A 14,768-nucleotide genomic window follows, 5' to 3' on the forward strand; every position below is an offset into this window, starting at 1 on the left:
TCTATTTGTTTTTATTTTTTTATTTATTTTTTTTAATTTTTTTTCAATATATGAAATTTATTGTCAAATTGGTTTCCATACAACACCCAGTGCTCATCCCAAAAAGTGCCCTCCTCAATACCCATTTCTCCCTGCTTTTAGAACCTACTTAGTTCTCTTTCAAATGTGAAATGCAAAAGGAAGTTAGTGGATTAGACTCAGGGAGTCTGAGGATCTTGGTTCACCCTTTCACTTTTTAGCCCAATGAATCCATCTGTTAGATCATTTAAATGAACACTTCTAGGGGTGCCTCGGTGGCTCAGCTGGTTAAGCGTCCGACTTTGGCTCAGGTCATGGTCTCACGGTTCGTGGGTTCGAGCCTCGCATCGGGCTCTGTGCCCACAGGCTCAGAGCCTGGAGCCTGCTTCAGATTGATTCTGTGTATTTCTCTCTCTCTGCCCCTCCCCTGCTCATGCTTTGTCTCTCTCTGTCTCTCAAAAATAAATAAATGTTAAAAAAAGATTTTTTTAAATTAATACTTCTAAAAAGTACAGGTTGCCATTGAGGCACATGTTCAATTTTTTACCTATCTTTTTGTTGAAGCAACATTAATGCCACTGACTCTAAAAGTACAAATGAGCAAGTAATAAACTGCTTAGTGTTGTGTGTTGTTAGGGAGGTGTTAACATTTAGAGATCTTTGTTAGAAAATGGTTGTCCCCAAACTACAAAAATAGAGATAAAATGACCGGAAGGCCAGACCTGGACTTGACATTCTACTCCATTACTTATTGCACAACCTGGGTCAAGCCTCTCTGAGCCTTAGTTTCCTTATCTGTAAAAGGGGGGAAATGATAGTAATTACCTCAGACAGATGCTATAAGGATCACATTACTTAATGCAAGTAATGTGCTTATTAGCACACTAACCAGCACATTCTTACTGAGCATGAGGTAAATGTTAGCTACTCTGACAGGCGTGGCTAGTTACCTATAAATCTCGCTCCCCCTCTCTCAAAGAAACAGAACCTCTGATCTGTAACTGGTTAGCAATGAGCTGGCCACCTACAAGGCTGTAACTCCCTGATTTCCCTACAGCCGCTGGAATCCTGTTCTAAGTTCTGGCCAATGAAACATTACGTGAAAATTTCACATGGGACTTTCATTAACTCTCCTTAAGAGACAGGAGGCCTGCCTGCCCTCTTTTCCTTTCTCCATTCTGTTCGTGTTTCCTTTCTCCATTTCAGGAACACCTATGCAACGGCTGGGGCTCCAGCAACTACTGTAAATATAAGGACTAAGGTTACAATCAGATTTCTCAGAACAGTGGGTTAGGAGAAGCCGGATTCTTGGATGGCTTTATGTAACCTCCATGCCAACACAAGGCTGCCAACCTCGGGACTGACTTCTTTTATGTGAGAGATTATAAACTTCTAATTTGCTTCCACCATTATTTTGAGTATCTCTGTTCCTCAAGGCCAAACTAATCCTGACTGCTTTGGCTGGCCCTTGTGGTGGTGTAAGAATCCAAATGGAGGCTCAAAGCCATTTTGAAGCCATGTTTCTGCAAATAAAGGCAAGGTTGAGGAAAAAATATGGAAAAGGAGATGCATGTCCTCAAAGCCTTTGCTCCCCTTCCAGAAAGCACCATCTCTCTGCCCCCTCCCTGCTCAGAAGTCCAGGCATTCATGCCCGATGCACACAACCTGTACTCAAAGGATCTGATAAAACATGGTTCATTCTAAGCTGTAAATGATCATAAGGCATCTCTTTCTACTCTTTCTGGGTGTCCGTATTTTATTTAAGACAAACTCTTCCCACAGGATGTTTGGAATAACCAAGAGGCCTCTGGGAGAAATATTGTTGGGAATCAAAGTCCACAAACAAGGCTGCAGCTCACCACTAAGGTTGACTGTAATTTCAAGTTAAGCTGGTATAAGGAGGTTAAGGTACTTCTCAAAATATTTTTGACGCCCAGAGAATATCAAGAAATGAAAAAAAGGGAGGAGTGAAGATTTGTCTGAAAAGGCACTTAAACAGCAACCTCAGTTTCTTAAGGCTATGTATTTTATACTTGTCGCTTCACTGATCATTATTATACCATCAGTTGTACAAAATTCCATGCACGATGCAACTCAGAAGGTCATCTGTGCATGACCAGTCAGTGGCTGCACAAGGACCCTCAACCACATTCCCCCCAATTCCTGGCCCAGTACAAACACTCCTCACCTTTTCTTTATCAATGTAAACTGAGTATGTATAATGAATAGATTTTATCAGAACAAGACAGAAATTGTGTATCTGAATTTAAAGTGCAGGAGAGACCAAACATCCTTCTTCTTTTATAGTAAACACTGTGGGTGTGTATGTGTGTGTGTGCGCGTGTGTAAGTAATGTGAAGGTCTTTTCCTATGGAACAAGACCTCTGATCTTGGATGAGCATGCTCTCTGCTTAAGATAAAATTTTTTCACAAGAGTTCAAAGTGATCTACAGACTACCTAATTAAAACCTCATCTCCTCTACCCCTTAGGTCCTTAACTGACTTTGAGAGGTTAAACGACCCTGACAGGGTCATTCAAACTCCAGTGGTCTTTTCTAGAACCTGGCTCCTTCAGGCTTTCAGACTGACAATGATGAGAGTTTTGAGGAGTCAGCTTACTTGATTCATCTACACAGAGTCTGATAAATGTCTAAGTACATTTGACAGTCTGAGCCCAGGAGAAATTTCACCATACACATCCTTCACGGAGAAAAAAATTTTCACAGCATTCTACTGGTTTTCCTCCTATTCAACAATTAAGCTTGTCTTTGCCATGGTTGCTTTGATTAGTACTACTAGTTTCACACCATCATCAGCAGGCACCTGTCTATGATGTGATGACCAGCAAATTTATTTTTTAAAGTATTAGAGAATGATTTATATTTCTAGGTAAAACAACATCCAAGCAATGGGAACCACAAGGAAAGTGTCATAAAGCTCTCATCTTAAAACAGTTCAATGAAAGATGATACAGAGTTTCTTCTTTGGATAGTTCAGAGGCATGATGCTCACTAACCTTTTAAACTCTAAATCTAAATTCTGAATTCTAAATCTAGAAATGGTTGGCTAACTTAGGTTACCAGAAATTAACAAATCACACAAAGCGTGGGCTAATAAATGGCCTTTATCATCAAAAACTCCCTTTCATTAGGAATTTGTTAGAGGATATGACCTTATAAAGAGGCTTTGGCAAGCAAAGTTAAACGTTCCTTAAGGAGGAACTAACAAATAGAAATTGTCAATTTAATTCCTAAGTACAGGGGTAGCAAATGTGCTATTAAAAATACAAATTTATCACACATGTACAAAAAAATTGGAAAGCGAATTTTGTAAGACTATCACTCACTTTATAAAAGCTTAAAACTACAGTGTCTTTCAATTAGCAAGTATCAATGGAGCATTAAAAACAATTTACAAAATTGTATTTCACACACATGGCTTTTTAAGAACAAATGGAACCTGTAAATCAAGAAACATGTTAATAATGTGTCAGGTTTGATTTGCCTATAAATAAAAATTCAAATAATCTTGTGCAAAAATGCAAATATCTATAGCTAGAACAAGTGTTATTCACTTCTCATTATGTGATTCTCTCTTATAAAATAAAAACTCATCGACTTCCTCCAGAAGGAATTTTTATTTAATAATGAAAGATCATTGCCCATGTGGGCCACCGGACCAGCAGCTTTGCGTTCTAAACCCAATCTCCTCATCTAGCTTGAAGCCCAGCACCGCCAAGATGCTGGCTTACCACTCTTCCCTCATGGACCCTGACACCAAACTCATTGGGAACAAGGCACTGTTGCCTATTAGAAGTCAGTTCAAATGACCTGCCCCTGGAGACACAAATGATACAGAATTTGTGGATGAAGCCATCTATGACTTCAAGGCCAAGGTGTTTCTCAAGAATGAATGAATGAATGAATTCATTAAGAATGAAGCTGATAGAACCTTGATATATACAATCTATACATTTCTGAGTGTCTAAAGAAACTCCAAAAATGCAACTCCAAAGGCCAAGATGAGAAAGTAATGTATCTGCTGGGAATCACTAATTTCCCCATTCTTGGAGAGCCCGATTTTCCACTTAATGCAATTTATGCCAAATCTGCAAACAAACAGGAAGATGAGGTGATAAGGGGCCTACTTATAGCAGCCGAGACAAGAGACTGGGCTGAGACTTTGTGAGAAAGTTTTTGATCCTCAGCACGTGGTGGACTTGCTTTGTGAAGAGACAATTTATGAACAAGAGTCTTTCAGGACCTGAAGAGTAAAAGGAGCCTGGGAAGACCCAGTTTTTCCACAGCCTTGGGCAGCATTTTACAGCAAGAGGTACACGGTAATTTGCCTTTATTTCATAAAGTTTTATACAGAAGACAGAAGAGAGCATGTCTTCACTCGAAGAGCTCTTTATCAAGAATTTGGGTAGGGGAGGGAAGAATGAATTGCCAAAGGGTGATTTGAAATTTTCTGTGGTATTAAGCTGGTGCTTAATAAGAACAGGTAATAATAAAGGAACTTCTAATATTCCATGTAAGAAAAAATGATCATTAAGCGTAAAAAATTTTACACAGACATAGGACTAACTCCAACTCGCAACCTCATTGTTTTTTTTAAATAAAATAGCTTTAAATTATTTAATTTCTTATGATTATATACAGTAACCTGAATAAAATTTAAATTCAAAAAAGGAAATTATTGCCAAGAAGGAAAACCGATACCTCCCCAAAAGTAATTTTAATATATTAGGTCATTAACCAAACAATTTAACTGAAATGGGAATAAAAATTAAAGTAACAGAATAAAAGCAACTCTAAATTGCTCAAATCCTGGAATGGCTAATGCAAGAATGGTAACAATTTGGGATGCCTCAGGGGCTCGATCGGTGAAGCGTTCGACTCAAGTCATGATCTCATCGTTCTTGGGAGAAAGCCCTATGTTGGACTCTGTGCTGACAGCATGCAGCCTGCTTGGGATTCTCCTTCCCTCTCTCTCTGCCCCTCCTCCACTCACACTCACGAGTTCTCTCTCAAATAAATGGGCATTTTAAAAAAATGGCAACAATTTAAATCAAAATATTCTGGCATTAAATATACGTATAGATCACATATAATCCAACTAGTTACAAACATAATCTTACAGGGACATCTAAACTCTAGTTTCTTAAAGTGTGCTAACTGCATATGCATATTTACTTGAACACAGTCTCCCCAACGGAGAGAGTAGCATAAGACCGTAGTAGTGTGCATCTATCCACTTGGATCAACATTTCAACCAGAGAAGCATCCATCAACACCCTAGCTTGGAATGAATTTGAATCAGAGCACTGTTTCTGCAAACCAAAATTCCCAAGCAAAGATTCTTTCAAAAGAAGAAAGATTATGTGCTTACCGTATAGAGTTCATTAAGAACCTTCATCAAATCCTCATGAAGCTGGAATGCAATCTCTTTGCTCTACAATTAAGAAAAAATTAAGAATCTTTAAAAATGTAACAGAAACTTGTTTCCAAATTATTTACATCTTAAAATGTCCACTGACTGAAAATAAAACAATGTATATAATACAAGAGAAGGCCAGCATAGCCCTAATATAAGAAACAGTTTTGACCAAACTGCCCTTTCTTTTCAATTAAAGTATAGTTGACACACAATGTTACATTACTTTTAGGTGTACAATATAGTGATTCAACATCTCTAAAGGTTATGCTATGCTCACCACAAGTGCAGCCACCATCTGTCACCTCACAATGCTATTACAACACCACTGACGACATTCCCTATTTGTATCTTTCATTCCCCACAACTTATTCATTCCATAACTGGAAGCCGGTATCTCCCACTCACCTTCGCCCATTTTGCCCATCTCCTTCCTGTCTCCCAGGTGGCAACCACCAGTTTGTTCTGTGTATTTATGGGTCCATTTCTGCTTTTTGTTTGATTCTTTTGCTTCTTAGATTCCAGATACAAGTGAAATCATAAGGTATGTGTCTTTCTTTGTCTGACTTAATTTACTTCGCATAACACTCTCTTGGTCCATCCATATTGTTGCAAATAGCAAGATCTGATCCTTTTTATGGTTTAGTAATATTCCAGCGCGCGCGCGCACGCGCGCGCGCACACACACACACACACACCCACATCTTTACCCATTCATCTATCAATGGACACTTGGGTTGCTTCCGCATCTTGGCTACTGTAAATGATGCTACGATAAACACAGAGGTGCGTATGTCTTTTCAAATGAGTGTTTTCATTTTCTTTGGGCAAATAACCAGTAGTGGAATTACCAGATCATATGATAATTCTATTTTTAATTTTTTGTAAGGTTTTAATTTTAAGTAATCTCTACATGCCACGTGGGGCTCTAACTCATGACCCCAAGATCAAGAGTTGCATGCACCACCTACTGAGCCAGGTGCCCCTCCACTTTTAATATTTTGAGGAACCTCCACATTGCTTTCCTCATTAGCTACACCAATTAGTATTTCCACCAACAGTGCACACCTTCTTCCACATCTTGTTAACAGTTGTTATTGTCTTTTTGATTCTAGTTAAATGGCCTTTCTAAGTACTGGGTGTGTGCACCAATTGTCACCATAGGCTGGACAGAGGCAAATAAGTAGAGAGTCTGAATGGCTCTTGTAAACCATCTGAATCAGACTTTATCAAGACGAGAGAGGAAAAAGTAAGCCGGGTGAAGCATCGTGCTTGCTCAGAAGTTGAGTTGCAAAACTAACATCACTAAAAAAGATGAGTTCCAGCATCCTATCTGACGGAGATGTCACAGAGAAATCTTGCAGTGTGAGTCCCAAAAAGCTAAGTTAGAAATCAAAACAGAAATTAACTCTCCCTTTCCAAGGAACTATGTGACTAACTACAATTTTAGCGTTAAGAAAGCATTTTCAGGGGGTGCCTAAGTGGCTCAGTTGGTTGAGCGTCCGACTGTATCAAGTCATGTCTGTCAGTTGGTGGGTTCAAGCCCTGCATCAGGCTTTGTGGACAGCTCAGAGCCTGGAGCCTGCTTTGGATTCTCTGTCTCCTTCTCTCTCTGCCCCTCCCCTGGTCATGCTCTCTCTCTCTCTCAAAAATAAATATTAAAAAATTAAAAAAAAAATAAAAGAAAGCATTTTCAAAGCAGTGCAATGGTAAGGCCACTTACAGTCCATATACCTTTGCTTCTGCATTTTTTAGGTTTTTATTTGAATTCTAGTTAGTTAACATACAGTGTAATATTAGTTTCAGGTGTACAATTCAGTGAATGATTCAACACTTCCATACATCACCCTGTGCTCATCTGCATTTATTATTTTCATGACAATGAAAAAGAGTTCTCCTTTTCCACTCAATTGGTAAATAACCAGCATTTAAAATAGTCTTCCCTAGGCTAATTCTAAGAGTTTGATATAGGAGTTTTTGAATCTTTTTTTTCCCCAGCAAAATCGACAAGCTATTTTAAAGGCATTCATGTATCCAAATTACTTTTCTTCCTGTTTTGAGTTCATTATGTAGTCTGCTACAGAGAATGGAAAAAAAACGTAGTGTGGCTCAACCTACAGTTTGAATCAAGAACGACCACACCCACTGGATCATTTATGTGTCTCCCACTGGAGTGCTAGCATCAGGGGTAAGGGCCACATCTTTATCAGCTCTGTGACTCTGCTGTCCTGCACGGTGCTTGGCAACCAGGCTAGAACTAGGGGGAGGCAGAGGAGGCACCAACGGTTTGGTATTTAAGGTGACATTCCCTCCTCCACTAGACCAGGTCCTGCTGGGGCACATGGGAAGCTTCCAATGAACGCTTGCTAAATAAATCTGTAAAGAAGCTGAAATACTGCGTCTGAGTAAGAGCTGAATTAGTTACCACATCTGCTGAAGGTTGGCCGCTGAGGAGAGGATGGAAAGGAAAGGCCCACAGGCCACTTGTAAGGAAATATTAGGACTTAGATGAAATACAGCCCATCTGCAAATGCAAGGTCACTGGGTCAGGCTTCCCTCAAAAAAGGCCAAACGTGATGAAGCAAAATCTCCGAAAGATAAAACAGTGTGGGAAGATGACATCAGAGCGGTACCTGAACTTGGAGAAATGCAAATTCATTAGCAGCCTTTGTCACTAGGTCTTTTTACGTGATACAGTACTGCTGTTTATCAAGCTCTGCCAGCTTCTAAAATCTCTAAATTGGAGTTAGAGACTTTATGTTTTGCTGTGTCCCTGATATGTGAAGAGGTGGGTTAAGAGTCACTCAAGAGTGAAAGGCAAGCCACAAGTGAGCAAATGAAGCCACCTGAAACTCGTTTTATTTTCCCCAAGTCTTGGTTATTCTGACTTGTATACATTACACTGGAATCTCCTAGGACTTCAGTTTGGTATTATTTTAATATCAAATTTCACTCGAGAATCTGGGTCACTGATTCAGAACCCTCTAATGGGATCAAAGGCCACCAACAGACTCTGCTCAGCTGACCACATTTCAGGTAGGAGGTCCAAAAATAAAGTATTTCTTGGCAAAGGCTGAGGACAATAACAACAGAAAGTCCCTTCGGTCTGATTGGCCCTGAACAAGAATATTTAGAATCAGATTAAAGACTGAAATTTGGGGTGATAGGAGTCCTCCCAAGCTATCCTAGGTCATGTATCTTAGAACAAGCAAGAAGGTTCTTTGTGTATTTCACATTTTACAAGATTTCAGGTGGTGAGGTAGAAGAAATCTGGCATCACAAAATGTGCTCTCCCAAGCATACTCTTACATTTCTCTTTCACCTTTTCCCAGAGGCCCTGAAATATGAAAAATTTGTCTGAGAGGTAGTATTGCATAACACTTAGAAGCAAGGGCTCTGGAGTCAGAACACCTGGGTCTTAAGTTTCAAAGACCTTGGATTCCCTTGAGCCTCAGTTTCCAGATCTGTAAAAGGAATATAGTCATTGCACCTATCTCATAGGGTTGATGAGAGCATTAATCAGATGGTACACACATTGCATTAAGAACGATATCTAACACACAGTAAACACTCCTTAAATATTACAATTATTTCTTTCCCAGACACTATTTGTTTTTTTTAATTTTTTTTTCAACGTTTATTTATTTTTGGGACAGAGAGAGACAGAGCATGAACGGGCGAGGGGCAGAGAGAGAGGGAGACACAGAATCGGAAACAGGCTCCAGGCTCTGAGCCATCAGCCCAGAGCCCGACGCGGGGCTCGAACTCACGGACCGCAAGATCGTGACCTGGCTGAAGTCGGACGCTTAACCGACTGCGCCACCCAGGCGCCCCTCCCAGACACTATTTGTAATGGCAACTTCCTTAAGCGTAAAGGCCACGTCATATTTCTCCTTCTTTTGGTCTCTAAGGAGACTTGCTGCATTGACTTTCATGTAGAAAGAGCTGGGCAGACACTGGTTGATTTGATTTTGATGTCCCTCTGCCGTGGTTATTAGATCCCTCCAAATGGCGCCTCATTTGGAAGGGTCCCAAGTATTGTGCTCCAGCCATACTCCCTTCCCCATACGTACGTTAAGTAACCTTACCTTTCCGTATTCCATTTTCATGGAAGTCCTACTACTAGTAATATGCGATGAATTAATAAAACATCTGCTAATAGGGTGTCTGGGTGGCGCAGGTGATTAAGTATCTGACTCTTGACTTCAGCTCAGGTCATGATCTTGCAGTTTGTGAGTCTGAGCCCCGTGTCGGGCTCTGTGCTGACAGCGCAGAGACTACTTGGGATTCTCTCTTTCTGCCCCTCACTCACTCATGTCCTGTCTCTCTCAAAATAATTAAATAAACTTAAAAAAAATGTAATGTGTGCTAGGTACCACCCCTTCCCCCCAAATAAAACATCCAGTGGCAAATGGACATTTCCTCAAGCTAACATGAAAAGATATATACAAATCATGAAAGAGGCCCTTAAGGATCCTGGTTCCCATGGGGAATTTTAGATTTTTCTCAAAAGTTGGCGGGGAGTGTCTTTCAGGTCGGTAAACCCCTGGCTATACCCATGACACATCACTAAAGTTGCTACCTGTTGGTTTTAAATCTTCACGGTCTAGTAAATAACTTCAAAATTAACTACTGTCTTCCCACCGTGACTTCTTTAGTCAGCAAAGATGGTTAAAGAACTGGACTGTGCTCCGAAGCCCGAGTTCATGTGACTAATGAGTGCAGCATGGATACATGGGCTGGATGCAACATCAAGTCTTTGTCTTGAGTGCTGGGGTCATGGTGCTTGTGCTTGTGGCATGTTAGCAGTGATCGGATCACCTCATGTTAGCCCCACTTCAACTTTAAGCATGTCTCCAAATTATTATATAAACAGTGAATAACAATCCTTTCTTCAAAATACTACCCTGGACCCCAAAAGAAATAATCTTAAGCCGCCTACTGTGGCACACAGTTAGTGCAGTGGCAATGTTAGACTAATGAACTGAAACCCTCCAATTAGAAAATACCTGGATTTTCAAAGCCCATAAAAATTCAATAGGTTAAATATGCCTCTGGTTTCTTTTTCATTAGAAATGTGAAAACAATGAAGCAGACCCTTGATCCTTGAACAAGAACTACTAGGAAAAATGATACCTCAGTATTAAGAAAAGCAACCAGTGTTCCCTTACAAGAGGAAAGAATGACTTTATATAAAAGGATATACATTTGAAATCATGTATTTTCTACGTTACTTGAGATTGGTGGATTAAAATTACTTTTGCACAGGGCAGGGGAGTCGCTTCATCTGCTTCAGGTACGAAGTTGGGAACATGAAGAATTGGTTCCCACCCCACCCCCCCCATTAATACGAGTCTATGTAAGTTCCAGTGATGGTAAAACTTCCCATACATTACAACGAAACCCTGATATTCTTACCCAAGGGGATGGAAAATGGTTACAGCTTCAATACAGTTGACATTTACTGACTGTCTCTGATGTGTAGAATACCTGAATGTCTCTGATGTGTGTCTCTGTGAGTAGAATATCAAGCCTATTTCTTTTCTGTTTGTCACTTTGATGTTTCAGATACATCAAACATAAGTTCAAACCATCCCAAAGTGGTTACCTTTTTCCATATAAAAATTGAGTATATTGAAGAATATTAAAAAATAGAGAACAGAGGTACACACCTACCACCATTATAATTTCATTTCCTTCAAGTTTATTTCTCTAAACATAGGTCTGCAGTGTAATCGTTCTGTAATAATGAAGTATCTTTTTCTATTCTTTTTTCCAATTACCATACACTTCTCCATGTACTTACATACTTGAGAACCATCATTATTGGATTCATAATAACTACCCAGTGAATGTATATTAACCATTCTTCTATTATGGTTGCCAATATTTCCACTATTTTTCACTAATCATTCCATCATTTATTTACTTATTCATTCAATTTCACCAATCTGCTTTAAGCACTCTGAACTATTATCACAAATGCTGGTCTAAGGGCATAGCTTGCATTTTACATTGTTTCCTTAAGATCAATTCCCAGACATGAAATCAGTAGGATAAAAGTATTGACACTTCTAAGCCTCTTGATACATACGAGAATATTATTTTCTAAAAAGGTTCTGATGAATTTATAGTTCTTTCAGGGCAACAGTGTCACTCAAGTCAGAATCTGGGGTTCATCCAGGATTCATTTCATCTCTCTAAAGGAGAAGTCACCAATCCTAATCTATCCTGGCTGATCTATTCTTCTGCATGCCATTAGAATTAAAAAAAAAAAAAAATCTAGTTATGTCCTTTCTCTGATTAAAGCCTTCCAAAGGCTTGCTATGTACTTGCAGGATAGAGTTCAAAATTCTTCAATTTCTCATAACCTCCTCTGCCTAACTAGTCTACTTCGCCTTCCACAAATTTCAAACTACATCCTTCAGCCTGGCCATAAACTGCCACCTCACGTGTCCTGCTTTCAATCACGTCCCCGTACTTTTCCCAGGCTGGCCCCTCTGCCAGGACTCTCCTTCCTTTTTGTACCTGATAGAGTCCTATCTGCTACTTTGAAAACTTTCTTGTAACTTTGTCTTGTCTCCCAAAGAAAGAAATTATGTCCCGCCTTCTCTGTTATTTCAGAATACATTTTTCACCACTCCCAGGCAGTATAATTTAGTGGTTAAGAGTTCATACTCTAAAATCAAACTGCCTATTTTCAAACGTGTTATAGTCTGTGTGTAAATAATTTTGTGAGACCTCAGTTTTTCCAATGACAAAATGGAGACACAAGTACTCTCTACGTTAAGAGTTTTATTGCAATGGTCCTTATTAATACTTAACACAAAACGCGGCATATGGTGAGTGGTAAGCTGATGCTACCCAACTAATATTACACCTATCACATTTCTTTCTCTCCTCAGAGTTTCTTTGAGAACAGAGACTATGTGCTCCAGGACATGCTTGGGTGCCTGGCACTCCATAGGTTCTAGATATGCATTTTTTGAATGGGCCCAGACCTGAGTGAATAAAGCACGACTTCTGCCCTCCACAGCTTAAAATCTCACGGAAGAGCCAGACATGCCCAAACAGCTTTCTATGCAGAGCACTGTAATCAGCACTACACTGTGTGGTCCCTGGCCAGGATCTCTATTCCTGGAGGCCTGCAGCCTTGCTCCCTGGAAACTCCCAGAAATGAGAGAGAGAAAGGCAGCATGAAGAGCATAATTAATACAACCACAGGTGAATACACTGAGCGATCTATCAAGTGATCTATGTGGTTGGATTAAATGACCAATTCAGAGGGCTTCTGGGCTCACACAGAGGTATTTTTAAAGTAAATCTATTGTGATGACCAGAATCCTGACCTTATGCTGAGTCAGAGTGGGAATAAGAGAGAAAGAGGAAAACCAGATTAAATATTTAATAAGAAGGTTTTAAATGTTTTTAGTGTCTCATGCTTGGTGAGTTTTAGATATAAATTCTGGTTAAAAGGGTCAAGCCATATTTCCACAATATGTGTGCTTTTAAGTTTCCAAAGCTCATGTTCATATGTATTTACAATAATAGATTCTCTTGAGTCACGAAAACTCTGAAGACAGAGGCAACAGCATCCTGTGAAACACCTAATGCAGAAAGTTGGGATGGTCTTAATGTCCTGAACCAAGCTTCCGGATAACATTTATGGTGTTTCTCTACATTCCCTTCTATCCATTAAGCAACATGGTTTTGTATTTATGACAATGCACAACTAAGTATCAGTGCATGGAATTAGCCTCATTCCTGAGAAAATCAATCAGTGTTCTCTGAGACAAAACTCCATGCCATTAGAAAATGTGGGAAAATAAGAATCATAGACGTACAGGAGAAAGAACTTCATCGTGGAACATGACAAAACTGAATCTTAAAGGAAGTATCTGGAACATCTCCCAAAATACTTACTAATAAATTGCTAGGCAAATGTGGCATTTGCCATCCAGGTGAAAAAGGCCTGCTATTGCTATGTTGAGCCCATATGCTGATAACTTGAAAGGTGCAAAGTTGGGGCTCAGTCGGAAGGCTCAGTCGGTTGAGGTTCAACTTTGGTTCAGGTCATGATCTCATGATTCGTGGGTTTGGGCCCCACATCGGGCTTGCTGCTTTCTACCCAGAGCCCACTTCGAATCCTCTGTCCCCCCTCTCTCTGCTCCTCCCCTGCTTGCGTTCTCTCAAAAATAAATAAAAACATTAAAAAAAATTGGAAGATGCCAAGTCATGTATACCAAAGTCACTTATAACCTCCCAGGTATAAACGCACCAGAACAGACATGTGAAGTAACCCAAGACTGAAATTTAAAATCCTACAGGGAATAAAAGAGATGTGACAACTATTTTCATTTTCAGCTTGCATTTCCTTAACTCTTCAAGAAACACAGTTTTTCGTGCTAGGGTTATTTCTCTACTCAAAATGGTGATAAATTAGACATACCTTTTCAGTGTCACTTAATGAATAATCACTCAGGCATAAGTCCTCAGTATATGATATAAACAAACCCACCCAATTAAAATCAGAATGTGTTATGAAAGTTTGGTTCAGAATGTAATATAATTAACTTTTTTAAAATGTAAGAAATGTACTTCCAGGCCATTTTTTCTTTTTAAAAATGTTTATCTTTGAGAGAGAGACAGGGACAGAGAGAGAGAGAGACAGAGAGAGAGAGAGACAGAATGAGCGGGGAGAGGGGCAGAGAGAGAGGGAGACATACAATCCGAAAGCAGGCTCCAGGCTCTGAGCTGTCAGCACAGAGCCCGATGTGGGTGGGGCTTGAACTCAGGAACCACAGGATCATGACCTGAGCCGAAGCTGGATGCTCAACTGACTAAACCACCCAGGTGCCCCTCCAGACCATTTTTCAATATGCTGCTTTACAAAAATTTACTAACTCAAACTTTATTAACATTTCTTATTTTTAGCATAATAACAGATATCCTATAGTACATGAACCTGAGTCTACAAATTTCTCACTGAAGCCAACTGTCTTTCTCTCCTATGGCAAATGTGGTGTGCAGGGATCCTAAGCCACACTGCCTCTCTGTGTGACCAAAAGCTTATGTCTATGACACAGTTGGCCAGGTTATGAGCATATTCTGTGGTGAAGAAAACTAGACCACACTGTGTAGAGAACCCATGATCTTAGTCTTAATAGCACTGTGGTAAGAAAAATCCAGACTATTTACAAAAATAAATCAATTAAGTAGATTTGCTCATTTATAAGTAATCTATTGAATTAGTAAGCAAAAGGTCGAGATTCTCTGATACTAATAAAAAGCTCAATCATTCTTGTACTCATTCA

General features: G+C 39.7%; 1 protein-coding gene and 1 pseudogene across 4 annotated transcripts in view; one reads left to right on the plus strand and one right to left on the minus strand.

The window, feature by feature from the left end:
* Positions 1 to 14,768, minus strand: part of SRGAP1 (SLIT-ROBO Rho GTPase activating protein 1) — a 286,134-nt gene that overhangs the window by 112,417 nt on the left and 158,949 nt on the right. For all 4 annotated transcript variants that reach the window (XM_025926696.2, XM_025926695.2, XM_086712917.1 and 1 more), the window contains exon 4: positions 5,410 to 5,472. In XM_025926696.2, the coding sequence (XP_025782481.1) occupies positions 5,410 to 5,472 (63 nt within the window). The remainder of the gene's footprint in view (positions 1 to 5,409; positions 5,473 to 14,768) is intronic.
* Positions 3,726 to 4,292, plus strand: LOC112863556 (actin-related protein 2/3 complex subunit 3 pseudogene; annotated as a pseudogene).

The sequence above is a fragment of the Puma concolor genome, chromosome B4 (assembly GCF_028749965.1).
Source record: "Puma concolor isolate L17-30 chromosome B4, mPumCon1.1.hap2, whole genome shotgun sequence".
Taxonomy (NCBI): Eukaryota; Metazoa; Chordata; class Mammalia; order Carnivora; family Felidae; genus Puma; species Puma concolor.